At 42.3% G+C, this 22,648-nt stretch overlaps 1 protein-coding gene across 2 annotated transcripts in view; it reads left to right on the top strand.

The window, feature by feature from the left end:
• The window catches only part of GAREM1 (GRB2 associated regulator of MAPK1 subtype 1), a 101,061-nt gene extending 78,747 nt beyond the window's left edge, over nt 1-22,314 (top strand). For both annotated transcript variants that reach the window (XM_039704241.1, XM_039704242.1), the window contains 3 exons: nt 7,138-8,316; nt 13,303-13,469; nt 16,858-22,314. In XM_039704241.1, coding sequence (XP_039560175.1) covers nt 7,138-8,316; nt 13,303-13,469; nt 16,858-17,770 — 2,259 coding nt within the window. In that variant the 3' untranslated portion in view covers nt 17,771-22,314. The remainder of the gene's footprint in view (nt 1-7,137; nt 8,317-13,302; nt 13,470-16,857) is intronic.
• Nucleotides 22,315-22,648: the final 334 nt, after the last annotated feature.

Below are 22,648 nucleotides of genomic sequence, written 5' to 3'. Positions count from 1 at the left end.
TCCAATCTTACTTTATTTTTCTAGTAGTTCTTAAAGGGAAAAATCAGCCACCTTATCCTGGTGAGGCAGGGGAGATGGTTCTCCCTTCCTTCCCTGTGGTTTTACAGCTGGATAGGCTTTCTGGGCAGTGTCCTGAGGCAGGGGGTTGAGGACCTGATGGGTATTTGAAGAACAGCTGCAACACATACAAGCAAGTGCCACTAGGAGGGAAAGGTAGTATCTTTTCAGAGACTTGCAAACAAAAATTTTAGGTTAAATAAAATTTTTGTTATGGCTAAAAGTACTTAGTAACTTTTTTGTCCATGCATACTGCACTGGATACCCATTTGGTTGTTTCAGATGGTGGCCAGCAGCATCTACAGGCACAGTAATTTAGAGTGCTGTGGGGATAAGTGAATTTCACTCAGTCAATAGTTCAATCTCTTCCTGATCAAAAAGTAGAGGCATTCTGTCCTTTCTTCACTGATCAGATAGGTGAGAACCTTTTTTGTATTAGTATTCATTGCATAATTGAAGAAAATTTTGTTTATGTTACATTATGTTATGTAACCTTATGCTACAAATAAAATTTTTTTTTCTATTGCTAGGAACAAAATACTAAGAATGTTGAGCTACCCCAGGACCCTATCTTTTGCTGAAGCAACAGTAGTAGATTTCTGCTTTCAGCTACTCTGGTCTCATACATATGGCAGTGTGTGTAAACACTCGGGAATCTATTTGCACTAGGTCTTAAAAACAAGACAAAATTCACAAAAAGTTCCCTTAAAAAAGCAGCAGTATTGTCTGATAGATTGAACATTGGACAAACTAGTAGTTCCTTCACTTTAAAAACGAGCTCACTTAGTGTTGCGGGACCCTTCAGATCTTCCTGAATAACATTTTTGTTCTGAAGACATCATTTGGTCTCCCTGGAGAGTCTGTGAAGCTGTTTGCAGACACTTTCTAGAATGGAGAAATGGGTTAGTGAGTTAGCCTTATAACTATTCTTTCCTTACCTATCAAAGATATTGTATGACTGGTGTGAACATTTGATACCTGATTTGTTCATCTTTTTTAATGTAATCCTCTTTTCACAGTGATTTAACTGTGTTGGCCCATACAATGTGCATTTTGGCAGAAAGAAATCTGTAGTGAAAACTTCGTGCTTTTTTGGGGTTTTTTTTTGTTTTTTGGCAGATGGTAATGCAGTACAGTGGAGCAAAATTGATTTCCTGATTGTAATTCTAGTGTCTCTTATAAACTCACCCTGAGTTGACATAAAGCACATATATAGTAGGTTGTAACTTACAGTGACATTCTTAAGTGCTGCAGTAGTGACTTTCTTGAAATGAGGTGGTGTGTAGATTTTGGCTCCAGACTTTCAGGCAATTCATAATACTTCACCTCGAGAATTAGTGCTTTAGTGGCCTTGTGGCTTGATGCCAGCCTTACAGAGCAGTAAGAATCAGCTCTAAGCAGTTCGAGTTTTTCTTCTTTTTCCCCTTTGCCCTCAGTACACACAGGCTCAACACCTTGGTGTCTTGCGTTGGCATTGCAGTCCTATGGCTGCCTCTTTTCCTCCTGGAAAAAGGTAGGGGTGGCTTGAGTAAGAGAAGCACTGGAAGCAGAGCTGCTGGTGCTGTGTGCCTGCAGTGAGGTACCTGTGTGGGGGTCCTGCTCCAAAAGAAGCCTGGATGGCAAGTGCCACTGCCTCGATGGCTCCTAATGTCCCACATCAAGAGGCGCTCCATTTTACAGCTCTGCAGTGTAACCTGCCACATTCTGGGTCAGTTTTAGATCACTGATTTATTTGGGACATTCCTTAAAGAGCACTGAAGCCAGCTGTTCGTGTAGCAATTAGGCAAAGTCCCTCTTATCCCAAAGGGAAATACATGTATGCTAGCATGAAGACTTTTACTTGCTGATCCTGTCTTGGGAAACAGACATAAAAGAAAAATGGGATACTGTCTCACTGAATTTAGCCAACTTCCTTGAAAATGTTTGCTTTTTTTTTTTCCCGCTAGCAGCCCTTTTGAAGACACTGTTTTACATTTTAAAAATATTTTCCCTTTTTTGTGACCTGTAAAAAAATATATATCTAATATATATGATCTATTAAATATATGTGTAGTGCTACAATTGGTCCCTTGGCTCTAAGAGTAAAAACCATATGCTGTAGATATGAATCAGAGACTTCACAGTTACAAAGAGCTCTAACAATAATTTTGAAAAAATCCTAGTTATATTTTTAAAGTGAATGCAATGCTTACATTAATCTAATAAAATCTAGCAGGTATACCAACCAATATAAAGCCACTAATCGTTTTTATAAAGGTGTTCTTACATGTCCAATTAAAGATTTCTGCGTCAAACTATAACAAATTAGGGCAATTGGAGTCCAAGACAGCATTTTGACTCAGGTGTTACCAAAATCTATGATTGCTAGTTAGCCTTTCTTTAAGCAAAGGAAGATTATACCTGAGCTTTTCCAAAAAATAGTTTCCTAAGTAATCAGTCATTACTTTTCTGATGCCTGTCTTCTGCAGGACTTCTCAATGGCTTTTCAATGTTACTGAAATTGCATGAGTCTTAAAATATAAAATATTATAGTGACTTAGACCACTGCAGTTTTGCAGTGTGTTTGGCAAGGTGTCTGTATGCCTGTAAACTTTCTGGTCAGCATCCTAGCATCAACAGTGAACAGACAGTATGGATCAGCAGCTAGCAGTCGGAAGGGAGGAGGCAAGTACAGCAGGGAGTAAGTTCTGGATCTGTGGGTCTTCTGCATTCATTGTTCAGCTTGAATATCTACTCCTGATTCCTAGATGGCATTGGGAGTGTTGTGTGGCAAGCACTGCCTCTTTGACAAAGCTGGAATCACTGGTTATTCTCACCTGTTACCAGTGAAAACTGAGTGAGAAGAGCAGAGGAAGGGCAAGTGCAAAGTAAAACTGCAGGAGTTCTTACAGTGCACAAAACATTATTGTTAAAATGTATAAAACCTCCTTGGATATGTGATGCAGCTGAGTGAAAACCTCTTGGGTGTTTTCTGCCTTCTGTAGTATTACCTCTTGTCCAGAATTATTATGGGACTTGAGAAGTTTGCCACAAAAATGTATTATTATTTCTGCACTAGTCTGTGATCTGGACCACCTTAACTCTGCCACTGTGCACTGCTGTCTTGTGTCCATCATACACCAGGGATATTCTGTGTCACATTCACCAGCTGGGACCTGCCACTAGCAGGTCCAAGTGTCTGAAATAGTGTAGGGCTCTGCTACACCCCGCCAGCAACTGCAAGCAGGAAGCAGAGGGGGCCCAGAGAATGGTCCCAGCAGGGTTGTGAAGATGCAACTCCTGCTGGGTCAGTGCTGAAAGCTTAGAGGGTAGAGGGAGATAAGTCTGGTGTGGGACTACCCATTCTGCCTTCTAGGAATAATTTATGATATTTACTTTCATGTTGTCTATTGTGTACTATTTGACGTAGAACCATAGAATAATTCAGGTTGGAAAAGACCTTTGAGATCATCAAGTCCATCCAGTACTGCCAAGTCCACCAGTAAACTATGTGCCCAAGTGCCACGTCGTCACATCTTATAAATGCTTCCAGGAATGGTGACACAACCACTTTCCTGGGAAGCCTGTTCCAGTGAATGACAACCCTTTTGGTAAAAAAAAAAATTTCCGGATATCCAATCTAAAACTCCCCTGGTGCAACTTGAGGCCGTTTTCTCCTGTCCCATCTGTTCTTAGGAAATGCTCTGCATGAGTAATTCCTGGGCTTCTGGATGCCCTGTGAAGCTCACCAAAGGCAGTGTAAAAACCAAGTTGAAGTCCATGGCTCTTTGTTGATTTTTCTGTAAGTTTTGTGGCTGTTGATAAAGTGAAATGTTTGAACAAGACAAGCAAGTCTGATTTTCATATGTCATTGCTACAAGGACAAAGTAAGTCTCATTTAGGCTAATGATCCTTAGTCTTTGTAATCTTCAGAACAAAAGCTGAGCAGTATCTGTGGACTGTTATGTTTTTTGAGAGAGATCTATATGATATGTATGTGTCATAGGTTAAGAAGGAAGTAAGTATGGTATATCTTTGTTGCCAGTATGCTGGAACACATATTTACCTACCATTTACCTACCAATTTTAAAGTATAAGCAGCCCAGTGGGATGTACCAGTAATCTTATCACCATAAGTAGAATTTAGTAGATAAATTTCAGAGGCCTTAACTTTTAATTTCATGTTTTTGGTTTTTATTATAATTTTGAGCAGCAACTGATACCTTATATTTTTGTTTAGAAGAATGCAGAACAGTATTTTTCTCAGAGTGCCAAACTAGAACTGTGGTGTCATCTTTCTTTTCATAGAATATACTGAGCTGGAAGGGACCAATGAGGAACATCAAGTCCAACTCTTTGCCTTGCACAGGACACCCCAAGAATCACATCATGTGCCTGGGAGCACTGTCCAAATGCTTCTTGAACTTTTGTCAGGCTTGGTGCCGTGACCACTTGTCTGGGTAGTCTGTTCCAGTGCCCAACCACCCTCTGGGGGAAGAACCTTTTTCAAATATCCAACCTAAACCTCCCCTGACACAACTTCAGGCCTTGAGCCCTGTCACTGGTCACACAGGGAAGAAATCAGTGTCTGCCCCTGCTCTTCCCCTGATGAGGAAGTTGTAACTGCCGTGAGGTCTCCCCTGTCTCCCATCAGTCTCCTCCATACTGAACAGACCAGCTGTTCCTCATATGGCTTCTCCTCAAAGCCCTTCACCATCCTCATGGCCCTCTTTTGGATGTTCTCTAAGAGCTTAATGTGTTTTTTATTTTGTGGCACCCAAAATTGCCCCAGCACTCAAGGTGAGGCCACCCCAGAGCAGAGCAGGACAATCCCCTCCCTTGCCTGATGCTGGCAGTGCTGTGCCTGATGCCCCCAGAACACAGTTGTCTCTCCTAGCTGCCAGAGTACTGTTGACTCATGTTCACCTCGCCATCATCTCAGGTCCCATTCTACCATACTGCTCTCCAGTATCTCATTCCCCCATCTGTACACAGATTGAGGATTAAATTCAGCCTTCTGTCACCTGCAATGATCCTGTGACTATATTTTTTTAACAATGAAAAAAAATGTTTTCCAATGGTTTTAATTGAAAATAATTTTGTCTTTTGTCAGTTGACTCTAAAAGCCCATTTGCTATTTGGCTGGCTGAAGTGGATGACATCAATAAGTAGCTGCTCCACAAGACCTTCATTGTAAAGCTCAGCCGTTTAGTTACCTCTGTGGTTTCACATCTGACCCACTGTTTCCTCCTACAGTGGCTTGTTTATTTGTGAATCACCAGGGAACTGTAAGCTGGCCGAGGAGGAGGTCCCACAGCTGCAGGTTGTGACACCTCCCTTGCTCTGGACAGTGTCCCACAAGTAGTGAGGAAAAGCTGTGATCGTGCAGCATTGAGTGAAAGGTCCAACAGTGTAGCTGGCATTGTCAAAGCAGCCATTTGCGGGGACTTGTTGATTCTAGAAATCAATATTCTTAAAGAAAACACCCTCTCAGAAGGGGAAGGGGGAGGTTGCATGGTACAGGCACAGAGCCCTGCATGTCCTCAGCCCCTCAAAGGCAGGGCTGTGTGGCTGCAGCTCCAATGCAGCGCTGTGTGACAGTTTGAGGAGAAACCAGCCATGAACGTCACACGGGCCTTATCAGCAAAAGAACCTCCAGTGTTTTCATTTCATGTCTTGGTACTTCAAATGCTGCCAGGCCAGTGGTGCAAACTGTGAATGAGTATTATGTACCATAAACCCTAGTGGTTTCCTGGATTAGACCAATTAGTGTTTGTTTAGATAATTCAGGGTTTGAATGACTTCCTCTCCGGAAGCCCCGAGCCTGAAGTGCTAAGGCGGCGCACCTCGCCTGAGCTGCCTGTGCAATTGCAATTCTGGCTTGCAGAAGATAATCACGGTTCTGCAAATACAGGGGATTGCAGGTCGTGTCTTACAAGAGGAAGCTGTATTCACTGTGACTTACTGGAATTACAGCTTTGATTTCATGCAGTTGTGTGATGATACCAGGGTTTAAAGCCTGGAGTCTGAACTTCACTCAAGTCCATGAAGTCTCTAGGGTTTTTGGAGGTGAGGAAAGTATATACAATTTTAGCATATGTTTTCATTGGCAATTTATTTAGTATGTTCAATTTCTCAAATAAAATGGTCTATAACAGACTAGTGATGTTTATCTGGTGCACTTTCATTTATGAGTAGGAATCTGCTGGTACCAAGAATTGGGTGGGTTCTGTTAGGTCCCTTAAAAGAGCTTTTCACGTTAAACCACTCAAATATGAGGCAAAGCAATCTTGTCTGTAAAGAGTTATTTCAGTCGTAAGGAAATAACTTCAGGAGCAAATGAGCCTTGGACATCTGTTTTGTTGGGGGTTTTTTCCTGGTACAATTTCCATACTAGAAATGCTCACACATGGCTGTGCATATGTTGTTTAATCTCTTAAATTGCAATTATGATCAAAAAATGAGGAAGGAAGTCTATGACTAGGAGAGCAAAGCAGTGGGGGGAGTTAGGCATATGAGATAGACCGATATTCTTGATTTCTCCTTCACGGAATAGATGTCATCTGTCATTCCCCCTAGCCTGGAAAAAATTATATCAAAGAGATATGCTTCATCTGTAATGATGAGATCACCTTTTCTGCTCATCAGGGAGCTGAAAATGATGAAGGACGTTTGTTTCCCTCAAGAGCCTGGCAAAAAAGTTCTAACAAACAGCAAAAACAAAGGTGGGAAAAGATACCCAAGGGAATCCAGACATGGTCTGTCATAGCCGTATGACACAAGCAGCTATTTGAACTGCTGGGATATGTGGATTTGCCCTTTCTTTAAAAAATGGTTATGTTTGTTCTCATGCCTTTTTTGCCAGTTTCAGGTGGCTCTTTCCTCTCAAGTAAGATGCAGGAATGAACTGAACTATTTAAAAAGGTTACTTAGCTGAGCTTCAGCTTAAACACCTTGCACCTGACTGGTCAGCTGTTCAAATAAAGCTACTTTCATTTTTTCCAATACATAGTCTTGTAAGTTCACTCTCAAGAGATTTTATGTGATTTGAAGTATTGTCTTCATTGGGGGAAAATAAAATTTTTTATTATTATTTTGCAGGTAGCTTCAGGTGAATGCAATGAAGACACTGAAGTTTACAACATTACCCTTAGTACTGGGGATGAGCTCACTTTAATGGGGCAAGCAGAAATCCTTTATGCAAAATCTTCTAAGGAGAAGTCACGGCTCAACACCATCTTCAAAAAAATCGGGAAGCTTAATTCAATCAGTAAGCTAGGCAGAGGCAAAATGCCCTGCCTCATCTGCATGAACCACAGGACCAACGAGAGCATCAGTCTCCCTTTCCAATGTAAGGGCAAGTTCAGCACCCGCAGCCCACTGGAGGTGCAGATGCAAGAAGGTGAGCACACGATTCGCAATATAGTAGAAAAAACCAGGCTGCCTGTTAACGTGACTGTGCCAAGTCCTACACCAAGAAACCCTTATGATCTGCATTTTATCCGTGAGGGGCATAGGTACAAGTTTGTCAACATTCAGACCAAGACTGTGGTAGTTTGTTGCGTGCTTCGTGGAAACAAAATCATTCCCATGCATTTTCCCTTGCACTTGACACTTCCGAAATTTATTCTACCTGATAGCGTGGTGAAGGGGGAGCTGTGGCATGAACCCCTCATCCAGCACTGGTTTAATATATGCCAGGAGCAGTTTGACATAGACGAGTATTCCCGTGCCGTGCGAGATGTAAAGACTGACTGGAATGACGACTGCAAGAGCCCGAAGAAGAGCCGGTGCGCCGGGCACAGCCACGTGCCCAACTCCCTCAGCTACGCGCGGGACGAGCTCACGCAGTCCTTCCACCGGCTCTCCGTGTGTGTCTATGGGAACAACTTGCATGGGAACAGCGAGGTGAACCTCCACGGCTGCAGGGACTTGTGTAACGAGTGGGCCCTGTTCTCTCACGACGCTCTTCAGTACCAGGAGTCCGGGGACAGTAGCAGCGATTACCTTTTCCCCGAAGTTAGCGAAGAATCGATGTTTCTGCCTACGAAACCGGAACTTCCTTACGAAGAGCTCTGGTTGGACCAAGGGTCTGGAAAGGGTGGTGATCAGCCTCTCTCGTGCTCACAAAGTGAGAAGAACAAGTGTGACAACTACAGAGGATCTTTCCGATCAAAGTGTGGTACCACGTCTCTTCCTGTGCCTGCAACTATCGGAACAACCACAAAGTCTTCAGATGTTTCCCTACCTCCACCTCCAGTGCCTCCCAAATCAGAAGCAGTAAGTCAGGGTTATTTATGTTTGTTTGTTTCTTTTTTTAGGTGGTGAAGAGTTTGCATGCAGATCTTTTTAGGGAATACTTGGTGGAGGGGGAAGGGCACATACAGGGCAAGGGAACAGTCAGACTTTGCAAGATGTGCCACTTCAGTTAGTTTCTACCGTGTGTAAGTCATGTCTTAAAAATCACAGGAGTATATTTAATATTACTGATCTAATACCTTAATCCTGATACTTTCAGGTAATATTTTGGGTTTCTTTCTCACACAAACAAGGTCTAAGAATTGCTGAGTCACTTCATTCTCTTGCTTTCCACATCATCTGTCCATGTGACCTCCATGTTTTCTCATATCTTCTGTGGCCAGAGTGTATGGGGCATGACCCCCTTGGAAATGCCTCAGATTGCCTTAGTGTGTCTTCAATTAACAGGCTCTGATAATGAGAACAGCTAGAATTATTACAGATCTTAAGTGTTTGTTAATGATTGTCTTCTCTATTATGACTCTGTAGCAGATTTTGAAGAATACTGTGTCGTTGTCCTCAAGGAATCTTTATCAAACTAGACCTGAACTAATCACTCTGTACTGCTTATTGAAAGAAAATATGTTTAAAGAGGAGCTCTGCAGAATTGATAAATGAGCCTTCTAGAGGACTCAGCTGTAAACAGAGCATGTTTCCTGGCCTAAGGTTTTTAATGAAAACTCATGGGAGAAATCGCTTTTCCAAACCTGAAACGTCATGGAGACTAAGAAGGGAAAAATGCAAATGTATTTTATCAACAGGAGCTTATGTGGACTGGCTGGAGAATTCACCCATTATGTGGTCTGTTGACATAGTCCTAAGCATTATAAAATAAATAAATAAAAGAAAGGAAGAAAGAGAGTTCCCACAGGAAAGAGTGTCTAGGAGTCTTTAGCAAAATGTCAATGATATGAATATCATGTGAATCTTGATGTATATCATTATTTAACAAATTTTTTTGCAAGGGTTTTTCTGGAATTAAAAAAAATACCATTCCACTTGCAAGCCCTATGGTGATCTCAAGAGCATGGCTGTATAGTAAATTAAGATTGACACCAAACTGCAGCAAGCCATGATGATCCCATACCTTTCCTATTTCCATCTAACAGTCCAGTAGTGTTGGCTGCAGCTTTGCCCTCATGATTCAGGTCACAACCTGGTTGAAAGCTGTGTTCATTCATGTTGGGTCAGCATGCAGTGGATTTCTGTGGGGATGACCCTGGCCAGGCTCTGAGCTTCCTGGGGAGGTGCAGTGAGGAGAGGGGAGGAGGGCACAAAGTGCTCAACTACAGTCCTTGCACTATGCCACCAAAACTTCCCCAAAAAGCAAATGCAGCTGGAGCGGCCAGGAAAGGCAAGACATTATGTCTTCTTAGCAAAGTGTTTACGTGCAATGTTCAGTGCAGGAACCCAAGAGCACTTCCTTGCCTCTGAGGTCAGGTATGCACTGACACTTTGTCCAGACTCTTGGACAAGTGCCCAGCAACACCATATGGAGATGAGGCTCCCTGGCAGCCTACACTGGTGTTAACTGGAGTGGGGCTGGTCTCACCCTCCTCCACCTCCTCCTCCTCCTTTCCCAGACACATCGTCCTGGCTTCCCTTTTGTGCTGGCTCTGGCACTCCTGTGCCTGGGCAGGCAGCCAGGTCTGGATCTGGAAAATGATTTGTTTCCTGCTGATTTGTGCAAGCTGAACTGCTTCTGCACAGGGTCAGAGGAGTGCTGGAGTGTTGGGGGGTGGGTGGTGGGGGAGGAAGGCTGCCCCCGCAGTGAGGTGAGGGCAGCCCTTGTGGCAAGGGGGTGCCAGCCACCTGGGTGATGCCTGAGACATGAGGGTCTTACTCCTGAGGTATGGGCACTGGGAGAGCTGTGGAGCACCTGCACAGTATCAGTGTGGACACTCATACCTGGGGAATCCCCATGAGTCCCTTTTGGGGACAGCAGGGTGACACTTGGGGTAGATGTGTATGTTGCCCTTTAGAGTTACCGTGGAAAGTGTGCAATTTTGTCATGTGTGTCTTAGGTTACTGAGGTAATGTGTGACTGCTGTCAGCAATTTCAGTGTAGCTTTCTAGCCATTTTGGAGAAATAACTTCTGCTAAAGATATTAGCTGGAATTTAGAGGTGGGCAGGGGGTGTAACCCCATTAAAAATAAAACAAAACTAAAACCCTACATTTCCATAGATTATAATAATTTAGACTAGCTTTTATGGCTTCCTGGAACAACTTTGGAGTCAGTATCAGTGACCCACAGAATTCATCTGTGGGCTGGGACTGAGGAGACATTTGCATGGTTTCCATGTAGGTATTTATAGAGTAAGTAGATCTCAGGAGCTGCTGGTGAACATGCGGTTTAGTCATCACTCCCTCTAGAATGATATTCCATAGCATTTCTGTGTAAAGGTTGGCTGGCAATTGTATTTTTGCACTAAATTTAAAATGTGTGTCCAGGAGCTGTTTGCAGGATGGGAAAGGACATCTGGGTATTTCAGAAGCTGTTCTGGTTTTCTTCTCTCCAGCAGGATGAAGCATTGTGATACATTATGTGTATTTTCTAAGTACCTTTCAGAAAATCAAAGTAGCGTGAAGGCAAAAGGCGGAGGAGAGGGGAATAACCTCTGAATTAAGGCCTGTAAATTAGTAATTTCTTCATTCCCTAAACACTAATTTGCATAACATCAGAAGCTATTTTCCTGGTTGATACAAAGCACATCCCTAATGGAGTGTGCCGGAAGTTCAGGCTCCTGTGGGCGAGGAGTGTGGAACTGCTCTGTGTTACGTTTGCAGTCCAGCTGGTGATAGGGCAGGTTTTGTCCAGGCAGCCTCAGAGCTGGTCACTGCAATGGGCACCCCTGATGCCCAGATTCAGCAGTGGGGCTGGCAGGGCTTGGGCTGGCAGCAAGGAAAAGGAGCAGAGGTCTTAAAATCAACATAGCACCTCATGCCATTGGAAACACGTCCCCATTCTTAGGTCACAGGAAGGAGCATTGGAGCATGAGAGAGCTCAAATAGAAGTTTCAGACTGTGCAGTGTGTTTTATCTGTATCTGACAGCCATGTGACATCTAGTGCTTCCAGGGCAAAGAGTATTTTCAGCTAAGAGCAGCAGCCATCGAGGTCATTGTCCTGTCACACTGTGGCTATTCCACTCATCTCCTGCATTTATTTCATTGCCATTCTCTTGGGCCTAGTGAGCACGGCTTTCCTGAAGCTTCCCCTTGCTCTTGTCAGTTTAATCTGCAAAATCTCTCATTTTTATTCCTCTGCTGGGTTTCCTGGGGGCTGTGTGTGGCAGCTGTAATTGTGGTTTTGTGACAGGGACCAATTGGGACTGCAAACAGGTACTACTTGTGGTTTCATTCTGATCTGCAGTCTGGGTCAAGCAAGGGAGTTTGGCATAGTTTGTTATGCCAGCACCTTTGAATTCCTCGGTCTTCCCAGGAAAGAAAAGCTTTAAGCCTTTGACCATCTGCTGTGCTCCAAGTGCTTCCCTGAATGGTCTCTCTAACCCCATGGATACATATTCAATAGCATTCACTATTAACTTTGCTATTCTGACTTGGGGGGAGAAAAAGTCTTCAGGCATCCTTAGGGCATAATAGTAAAATGGTTGAAGAATTTTATGCCTGAATTCAATAACAAACATGAATAAAATTGATTCATTTTTTTCCCCTTTCCTTGAAAGAGCAAATAAGATCCCTTAGAACAAGATTTATTTCAGTGTTTTATGCTGACGGGCATTTCCTGTAATTTTGACTTGTTTTGAATTAGGGAAAAAATGTACTACAATGTCCTAGTCCCCAGTTTTCCATTTCACTAAAGTACTAAATATGTTGTTGCATTTTGAAAGCACTGAAGTGGATTGCAAAAGGTTCCACATTTATTTTGTTTTTTAAATAAATTAAATCACTTTAATTGCTAATTATGTGTCGCAGAACTGCTAAGATAACTTTTAGTTCTGCAGTGTTGTAAAATTTAAAAATAAACTCCAGCTTTCAAACACAAAAATAATTTCCCTTTTCTGATGCATCTAAGACTGTTTCAGACAAGGAGAACATAGAGGTCTCCTCCTGCCCAGGGGCAGGTGGTGAATCGTTAAAAATCCTGCCTGGCAGCTGAATTCTCAGCAGCCTTCTCACCTCTATCCCTACTAAATAAAGTGGCTCTCTCAAATATGTCCTGATGAGATTAAGTCCTTAATTCCATCATATTTTTTGTGGGGATGGATCCTGACATTTTGCTCCTACACAGGCACACCACAGTAAATTTCAGGTGATCAGTGCTACAGCTGTGTTTTAAGCTGTGAGGTTGTCTGGGTTCACAGAGCAGATTTTTCGGCTGGGTGTACACCTTTCCACTTGTACATTTTGGACAGCCTTGTCCTGCACTGCTTTGGCAGCTACAGAAGGACTGAAGGTCCTAGTTTGAATCCAGAAGGTGGTAAATATGAGATAAATGTATTATTCCTGAGGGAGGGAGGCTGGGAATCATCTTAGAATTGAATGACTGACTATCACTGGTGAAGTAAGTCAGGAAACATCAAAGTATATTGAGATCTTTTCATTACCTAAGCATGGTTTATTACATCTAAGTAAACAACACTAATGAAGTTTAGGTGTAATGAACTGCTCCTTACAGAATGTATAATATTAGGAACAGTCTGTCTGATTTTCTGTGTTACTGGAAAGTTCTTTTACATAGTTTCATTCCTACTTTTTAAATGAGTGGCTATCAATGTGCCCTAAGAAAGACTGCTGGTAGTTCTACCAGTGGCAAAGCATTCTTTTGGACTTCTTTGACAGCTACATACTGTTGCAAATGTATATACTTTTTAATTTCTCCCTTCTCCTCCCTTTTTAATTATTTCCTTTCAAAGAATAAGGCAGAACCAGATGTTCTTCATCTGGTTGAGGCTGCTGTTGCCCAGATTTTCTTGCTGCTTGCTTACATGTTCTTCTTTTGTGCAGGTAAAAGAGGAATGCAGGCTCCTCAACGCTCCCCCGGTCCCACCACGGAGCTCAAAGCCGTCCTCCACCAGTCCTTCCATCCCTCCTCGCACAGTGAAGCCTGCTCGACAGCAGACCCGCTCTCCCAGCCCCACTCTGTCCTACTACTCTTCAGGACTGCACAACATGTATGTGTTTGAGCTGTGGGAGCACCGTGCTAGCACTTTCTGAGAAAGTTAAATTTAGCACTGTTCTTTTTGAAGGCACTTGTTTATAAGGCACAGTGTGGTGTCAGACTTGCAGTAAAATGAGTTAACCTCAAGTTGTTTATAAAGATTCAAAAGGAAGGAAAGCTCCAGCAGAAACTATGTTTTACTAGATAGGACATAGCAGTTTATATTAAACACCTGCATGCTTTGCTAGAGGTAATATTACTCTCAGGTGACAGAGGCTGTCTAGTTAAGAGATCATGTATAGTTCTCCATGTTTCTTGAAAGGCTTGAATCTTCAAACCAGACTACCTCAATGCTAGTTTTTGGGTGGGATTTCAGTGCTGCATGCAGTGCAGCCAGCTCTGATAATCAGAGACACAAAAAGAGTGTGGTAATCCAGAAATGTGTTGTGCTAACTATATGGACACCTATGGGGTGGATGTGATGGAGGACAGAAAGACCAGCAGACATCACTGAGTGCTAAGCGAGGTGTAGCAGAAGGGGGCCAGACAGCTTCCACATCAAACACACTTCAGCACAAACCCAACTCACAGTCTGGAAAATCCACCCAGGCTAACTGAAAGTTGACAGTAAATTCTGAATTATGTGTCTGCATAGCTTTTCTTAGTGGTACAGTGTTCTTCCTTCAGCTTCAGAAAGTATATGCACCTTCTGAAGCCTCACCTCCTTTTTGCCTTCAATGTCTTCTTGCCATTATTTTTGGTACCCCTTCAATGACACAGTGCTACCTGTGTGGATATTACAAATTCATTCAAAACATCACTGAATTAATTTTAGCCTGGATGCAGTTGGTATAATAACTTATGCTGAAATTGCCTTACTCAGTCGTACTGCACATTTGCAGCTTACTGTTGTGGATCTGGCAATAATCACTCTAGATCAAGGCTGCTTGCTTATTTTATGAAAGCCTGTTGGGTAGTTCTGTCAAGGTCTACTCCACAGGAGGCTGAACACAAGACCTCCCAGCTTTAGGGGCCCACCAAATGCTGCTTTCTCTCTTTGTAGCTAAGAATGCATCTGCCTTCCAAAAACTAGGGAAAAAACTAGGAAAACAGAAATGAAGTTCCTCAGGAATGCAAAAAGTTACAGTGAGATGGGGATCAGTCTTTTCTCCCAACTAACAAGCAATAGAATGAGAAGAAAAGGCCTCAAGTTGCACCAGAGGAGGTTTAGATTGGATGTTAGGAAAAATTTATTCATGGAAAGGGCTGTCAAGCATTAGAACAGGCTGCTCAAGGGAGTGTTGGAGTCACTATGCCTGGAAGTGTTCAAAAAGAGTGTAGATGTGTCACTTGGGGACATGGTTTAGTGTGGACTTGGCAGTGCTGGTTTAATGGTTGGATTGGTGATCTCAGAGGTCTTTTCCAACATTAATAATTCTGTGATTCTATGATTTGCCTTACTTTCACTGTATTTGCATGAAATTCATCTCCAGCTGGGTCCAGACTAGATGTCTCCATTTTGGTAGAGCTGACCTGGTGTTGCAGAGGAAGCTGCTAGAAAATTGCCACTGTGCAGAGTAACCAGATTGCTTTGCCATTTATACCAATTAAGTTGTTTTCTGGATCATGAAGGGTTGCAGACATTATTTTAAACAGAAACAAAGTCAGTATGATTTGTCCTTGTCTGTCTCTAAAAATGCCTGATACCTGACTTCAGCTGTATTTGAGGCTTGTCTTGTGTCCTTTCACACTGAGTTCTAGGCAGTTCATTTTAGTGGAGGCCAAATAAGGAAGCACTTCGAAAATGTTAAAATGTTTTCAGAAATTTCATTAATCTTTGAACTCAGTAAATGTTCCAGTTCTAGTGGGGAATTAGAGAACAGAAAGGGGATCAGTCAATTTAATTGCTCTGCATTGTTGGTTGTTTACAACACCTCACTGACTATTGTCTCAGCTTGATGGCTTGGTTTGTGAAAAATAATTTGCGCTGTGTGCAATACAGCAGTTGGCCTTTAAGCAGCCAGAAACAACTAGTTGATGGTGTATCCCTGTTGAGGGGCAAAACTCCATGTCTCTTATTGAAAACATCCATCCAGCTGCTTTACCTGTCAGACTTGTATTACTGACATAAACAGAGGAAAAGTTTGGAAGGCACAGAATGAAGACAGAGATGGTTAGAAAGGGGGACAAATATTTTCCAGTGATGTAAATTAGGAGTGTTTTTACACATCTGTACTTTGTATTTGATCTGGGCAAGTCCACATTGGCCTCTCTGATCCACTGTAAACACACGAGGAAGTAATTCTGTGTCAATCCATTGAAAACTGTGCTGGTTTTTTGATAGCTCCATTGATCCATTTTGATAGCTTGATCCATTCTCAAGCAGTAAGCTGTCATGGGGTGACTACTGAGTTTTTATTTGAGTAGTTAGTTTTCAGAAGAGAGAGGCAAATCATTAAACTAATTTTTTCAACTGTTAGTTTCTGTCTGTTGTGTTGAGTAAGGATTTTATAAGTCTGCTAATTGTTTTTCCAGTGTTCTGGTTTAGTTTGCCAAGATTCCAAAGATCAGCACAATATTTCAGATTTTCTTTTAGAAGGTGGCATAAAATCAGAAAACATACCAGGTTGTGTGCTTTTGTTGTCATCTCCATCTCTTGGGAACACCTGGCTATAAATCATCCATTCCCTTGGACAGGCTGAACTTAGTTCACCACCTAGAAACTGCATCCAGGGTAACTTTCTTTAGGTGCCTTTGAACAACAAGTGTTCAACATCAAAGCTTTTTAAAGATCCAGACACAACAACAAGTTACTCTGGGTAAGCTTAAAGCCTGATACTTCAGCACATCCAGCCAGGTCTGCTCACCCTTCCAGCAAAAACTCTTTGGCAGTGAGCATTGACTCACTCCATGTCTCTGTACTCTGCACTGGTTCACATGGCCTAGGGCAGGGGTGACCTGCCCTCATATGAGCTTTTGCATACCATGACACATCTGTGGTATATATATATAGAAAAGTGCTGGATTAGAACATCTTTCTAGTGTATGTGAGACTGTTTCTTTTATCTGTGGTGGTATCCCTCAGGAATTCAGCAGTGAAAAACTGAGTATTTGTGAGATGACACAGAACTGAATTGAGGCATCAACTTTTTTATGAGCTTTATTATGAGCCCCCCAAAACATGGGGCTTTTGGGTATATCAGCATCTTGTCAGGCTTGTAGAAGGGGTGAAGGAGCTGTCAGTACATTAATTCAAACATGTTAATTCAAATGTGAAAAGTTTGCTGGAGGAAAGAGGATTCTTTCCTTGTGATGGTCACCTTCTATCAGATGATTTATGAGTTTATTGCAATGCCAATTTTTTTCTTACTAACAACATCCTTTCTGCTTTGTTCCTTAAGTAATGTCACAGAGGGCGACAACACTAACCCGACTGAGAGCACACCTGTTTCCTGCTACCCATGTAACATGATGAAAACTGAATCCAAAGAGCCTGAGAGCACAATGCCTTTGGGAAGCCCCTCAGTTGAAGCTCTGCCTTCGAGGTTATCTTGGCCAAACCATTTTTCAGGAACTGCTGAAGGCCTGAATAGGAGTGATTTCCTGCTTGATCCAAGCAAGAGCTACAGTTACCCCAGACAGAAGACTCCAGGTACGCCAAAGAGAAACTGTCCAGCACCTTTGACTTTTGACTTCGATGGATGTGAGCTCCCAACAGGGTACTCCCCGCTGACTCCAGCAGAGTTCACAAACACCATCTCCAGCTGTCCAAAGTCAGCAAGTTACTCTCTAGACTGCACTGATGAGAAAACTCTGGGAGTCAGCAACACAAAGCAGAGCCATTCGTGTCCTGCCTTACCTCCTCGGGCACCGAAGTCAAGTGAAGATAAGACAGTTACAGACATGTGTCCCTTGCCACTGAAAATAGATGGTGCTGAGGAGGAATCAAAAGCTGGCTCTCCAGTCGTCTTGGAAGATCAGTATCTGGCTAAAAAGGGCATGCAGGATACGTTCTCTGTGTCTTACCCCTTCTCATCTCCCCTCCACCTCCAGTTAGCACCAAGGTCTTGTGGGGATGGCTCTCCCTGGCAGCCACCCACAGACCTTTCTGGACTCTCAATAGAGGAAGTGTCTAAATCGTTGAGGTTTATTGGTCTGTCAGAAGATGTCATATCATTTTTTGTCACAGAGAAAATTGATGGCAATTTACTGGTTCAGCTTACAGAAGAAATCCTATCAGAAGACTTCAAGCTAAGCAAATTGCAGGTTAAGAAAATATTACAGTTCATTAATGGCTGGCGGCCCAAGATGTGATGCTGGCTAATTTTTAGTGAAACTGTACTTGATACATTTGAGCTAATATGTCACTTCCTGGTTTTTTGCACTAAAAATCCTTCTTGTAAATAATAGTAGAAAAATTCTTACTATGCAGATAAACATTTTTCAGTGGTGAATGGACTTTTTTTTCTATGTCAATAATAAAGGTAGAGAATCTGCAGAGGTGTGCCTTTGTGCATCCCTGAATATTCAACTGCTAAAAACAGGACACTAAGGGAACTTTGACTCCATGGTCTGTTAAGACTTAGTCGTATTTATTACTGAACAATTTGATGCTGAAAGACACACACCAATCCAGTTTACAGTTTTGTGTTAACTGCAAAAAAGGTATTTCTTACAGGATTATTTCTGTTCACATAATATTTGGCAACATGCTGTGACTTGCAGATATACAAAAGCATTAGTTTTGACACTACATCTGAAAATGTTAAGAATTGCTGTGAAGTGCCACTAATACACTATTCTTGCAGCATTATTTTTATTAACAGTATCTTCCTGACTATCTGTAATGTGGATGCACTTTCCATGTTACTTTGAGCAAAAAGAGTTAATATTTTTAAACCAAGAGTCATGCTTAGCTCGTTGCCCAGAGGGGAGGGAGAAGGGGGATTTTCTACTGAGCCACTCTGCCCTGGCCAATTAAAAGTTTATGACCTGTAGATTTCAAAAGTTGCTTTTGTAGTCGGATGAGTGGAGTAAATAGCATGACTTCTGGTCTTGCAGCTTTCTCATGGGAAAAGCTATTCAGTGCACAGGCTCTTTTCTCAGCAGATCCTGCCTGCTGCAGCAGCCTGCTAGCACAGCCCTTGCAGGAGCCGTGCTGTGGTGAAAGGTAACAACTCCTTGTGTTCCTTCTGCTGCTGTTCTGATTGTCTGAAAATGTGCTTGGTCTGCTCTCCTCTTCCTGCAGTCAGACCTGTGTGGGAAGGTGGTAGTGTGGGAAGGCTCCTGTGTCATGCCTTTGAAATAAAGTGCTGGCAAGGTGGGAGGGATGGGAAACAGAGCATGGCATGCTGCTGAGAATGGGCTGAGGGAGGTTTTGGGCCATGCTACAGGAAATGCTTGTGATCTTTTCAGTTCACCTGTCTTGTTTGCAGTGGGCTAGGAGGATGTGGGTGTCAAAGTGGGAGGGGCTGTAGCATCAAAGGATGTGCTAATTTAGTTGCCCAGCTGCAAAAACTCACTGCAGTCCATGTCACAGGGAAGTAGCAGTTAAAAGGGAGCACAGAGATGGTAAGTGGGCATTAGTCTGCCCCTGGAGACCTCTCAAATTTAACTGCTCAAAAGGCTAGGAGTAGGATTAACTTTTGATTGTCCTTTGTGGTTTTCTTGTAGTTGACAGAGCTCTCTGAAATGTGTCTAAGTAACCCCAGCATCCCCCTGCCTTTATATACTGGATTTGAGGATTTGTGGAGGTTCTCAGGAAACAGTCTGTGTTATCCCTTCCTCCTCAATGCACATGCTCAGGAACCTCAGGTGATCAGAGCTAGGAATGCTAGAGCAATTTTACCTTCACTTACTGCTGAGCAGAGCCCTGGTCAAGAGAACACCATCACCTGCCTTGTTTGCCTTTTTCATATATTAAAAAATATCTTCATTGTAGGGCATGTAGTTGGGAGCATCAAGAGAAAATACAGAACAGAGACAAAAATGCTGGAGTTGTCTGTTTTCTCAACCATATTGACTCATTAAATAATTAAAAAGGATTTATTAGCAAAGAGAGCTTTCTGTTGTTGGGACACATTTCATGTCATGTTGCCATGCCAAAGCAAAGATGCATTATTTGTCTTCCAGTAATGCAAACCACCAGTTCCCAACTAGAAAGCAAAGCCCAGTTGTTGTGGGTACTATAGAGCCAACAAATATCCCAACAGAAAAACCCCCAAGAGTTTGTAATCCTGTTTTTCATAATGTATTGACTTTAAGCAACAGATCAATAGCTTTCTCCAAATGCTTTTTAATTAGCATTCTAAAATATTTTAGTTTCAAATAAGACTAGAGAAAATTCAGATACTGTTCAGATGTGTATGCTTGTTGGTAGACCACATGCAAGTTGAAACCAACTGCCTTTTAAACCTCACTGTGTCAAATGAGCGTTCAAATATGAAAGGGCCAAATCTTTAATGTCAGGTACTTGCCATGGTTTTGCTCAGCTTGTTAATTCTAGGTAAAAAAACCCAAAATATCTCAAAAAAAAAAAGAAAATAAAATATTGCAGTCTTGGTACTATTAACATTAAATATTGCTAACACCCCCCAGAATATTAACATCCCTGAGAAAGTAGTTTTCTTTGACTGTGGATTCATACCTATTCTATTATCTCTGCTTACCTGCTTGAAAAGAAACTGGTGGAATTTGCATTCATGACCATGCTGCATTAACATCCCATGTGCATAAACCAAAATAGAACTGGCCCACAGAAAGGCCTAGAAATGTGCATTGATTGCAGAAGCTGAGCCTGTGTGCCAAAGTACAGCTAAAACCTTTGACTGCAGACTTGCTATTGATGGCCTTCCAGTTGTCTCATTCTGCTTGGCACTGCTTACTTACTTTTATGCATAATGCATTAGCATTTAACTTTTTCTTTTTGCCCTTAGCCACTCATTGCCTTCACTTTCCAAGCCATTTTTGGGGATTTAGGTGTTCCTAACATTTGTGTTCTGTGAATTGTATGGTTCCAGTGTCCCATCTACCTGCTGTGGTACACAAGCTGGACTGAAGTGTCTGCTCTGGTGAAGTCAGCACAGTGATAAGCAAACTGGGTGTGTAGTGTTGTGGCTCAGCGTTTAGACCCTAGGTTTTGGAAAGGGGTACCTTTCAGTAGGGGGGCAGGCTATGGCAATTCCCATGTGCAGCACGGAGGTCAGCAGTGGAGAAAACCAATCTGGTTTTGGACAGTAGTGGAGTCCAGCGTTGATGGGAGTTGTGTTGATTGTCTTTGAGGCTGAGAGCTGTAACCATTGAGCATTGTGTCAGAGTGGGCCTAAAATCACTTACCTTTTTGAGGCAGTCCACTAAAATAGGCTAGTCCTAACCTTGGATTTCTTTCCTCAGATTAAATAAATGTTAGGCCTCTGGTGCTTACTTGGTTATCATTGTCTGTGTGTTATGCTTGGGGTTTTTGTTTGTCTGGGGGTTTTGCTGGCAAAAATACATCAATGTCATTCTGTATGGAGCTGTCTCTGTCCTGTACCAGGAAACACATCCTTTCTATGCAACTGTCACATGTTGGCACAAGGACTGATGCTGCCTTTAGCCATGAAAGCTGGATTCTGGCATGGAGGCTTTCCTGGAGGTGGACACCTAATTGGGCAGGGAAGGATGGAGTGGAAACTTGAGGGGAAATGCTAGTTTCTTTCAAATGCTTGTTGTGCCTAGGATGATGATTCTTTGTCTTGCTGCCTGCCTGGCTAACCAAAGCTGTGTTGACAGCAACTCAAAGTGCGTATTTGCATTCTTATTCTTGCCATATTGTAAAAATTGCCTACGGCTAGAAAGTTAGATGGAAAACATTTGGTCCATCCAGAATTAGAAGGGAAATACATTTTGAAGTGTTCTTTTCAGCTAGAAGCAAGGGTTAGAATTTGCTGTGTATTATTGTGTATTTTCTAATAGAACAGGTTTACTTGCCACTTAAAATAAGAAACAGTGTAAACAGCAAAGCTGCCTGAAAATGCATTGTTTCAAAGCTGGCTATAAATAATTGTTTTCCCTTATGTTTTCATCTTGAATATCAGCTTCTTGGTTGTCCCCCCACAAAACAAATTGTGCTGGCACCAGCTTCCTGTGTGCATCCCAGTGGGTTGCCTGCCTGTAACACAGGCCAGCCAAGTCCTGCCTGCAGGCCAGGCAGGGGTCACATCGTGGTACTTAACAGCCAAACACCAGCCCTGTGAGAGGACTACAGCTTAGCCCAGCTCTCCTGGCTCCTCTTTCTGATGCTCTGAAATTGCAGCATTCCTGTGTGCAAACCAGAAGGTACAGATGAAATCCTAATATGCAAGAGGGATCATCCTTTTTGTGTATAGGGATGGTAGGGCAGTGGGGAAATGCAGGCCCCTTGTTGAGACCTAGCAATAAATGACTCTCCATTTTGTTATGGCTTAAACTCCTGGTAGTCCAGGAGTTGTTCAGACTTCACAATTTTTGTGTGTAATAACCAAATTTTCAGTGTGAAAATCTGCAGAGTGATTCTCTTGACTTGGACAATCTTCTGAATTGTATTAAAAATATGTTTGTTCTTAGCTCTTTAGATTCACTTCGGGTATGTCAAAAAAGTAACACTTGGAAAAAAAAAAAAAAGAAAAAGCCCCAAAACTTTGGCTTAGTACATTTCCGTTATTAAACGAAGCATGGGTTTTGTGGAATTCTGTGCTGTTTTGGGCTTTTGTGTAAAAGGCTGGAGGCAGATTGTTATTTAAACCAGGTGCAAATAAATATCCCTGTAATGTATATGAACAAATTTAAACTGCGTATTGTAAGTATATAAACTGTATATTAAAGACACTATTTTCATGATACTTCAAATGCGTACAGATTTTGTTGTACTAAATTGGTCGGGTTGCATGTATTATACGAAAGGGTTGGCTTTCATTTAGTGATTTCACTGACTTATCCTCTTGCTCATCTCAGTATAATTTGGAAATAAGCACTTCTCAAATAGTGAATTTCACAAAGTAAGATTGGGATAATTGGGAGTAGTAATCAGGATTTTGCATTTAACCTCTCAAGACATGTTACTTTTCCCTGTCTTGTGATTTCACTATTTCCCCTTCAGCAAGAGTATCGAGCTGTGTTTCCCCAAAGAATTTGTTGCCAGACAGCTTGCCAGTCTCTAGCAGATGTTCACCTAGA

The sequence above is a fragment of the Passer montanus genome, unplaced genomic scaffold (assembly GCF_014805655.1).
Source record: "Passer montanus isolate IOZ18808 unplaced genomic scaffold, ASM1480565v1 scaffold170, whole genome shotgun sequence".
Taxonomy (NCBI): Eukaryota; Metazoa; Chordata; class Aves; order Passeriformes; family Passeridae; genus Passer; species Passer montanus.
The sequence above is the reverse complement of the archived record's forward strand: the minus strand, read 5'-3'. Positions and strand labels throughout refer to the sequence as shown.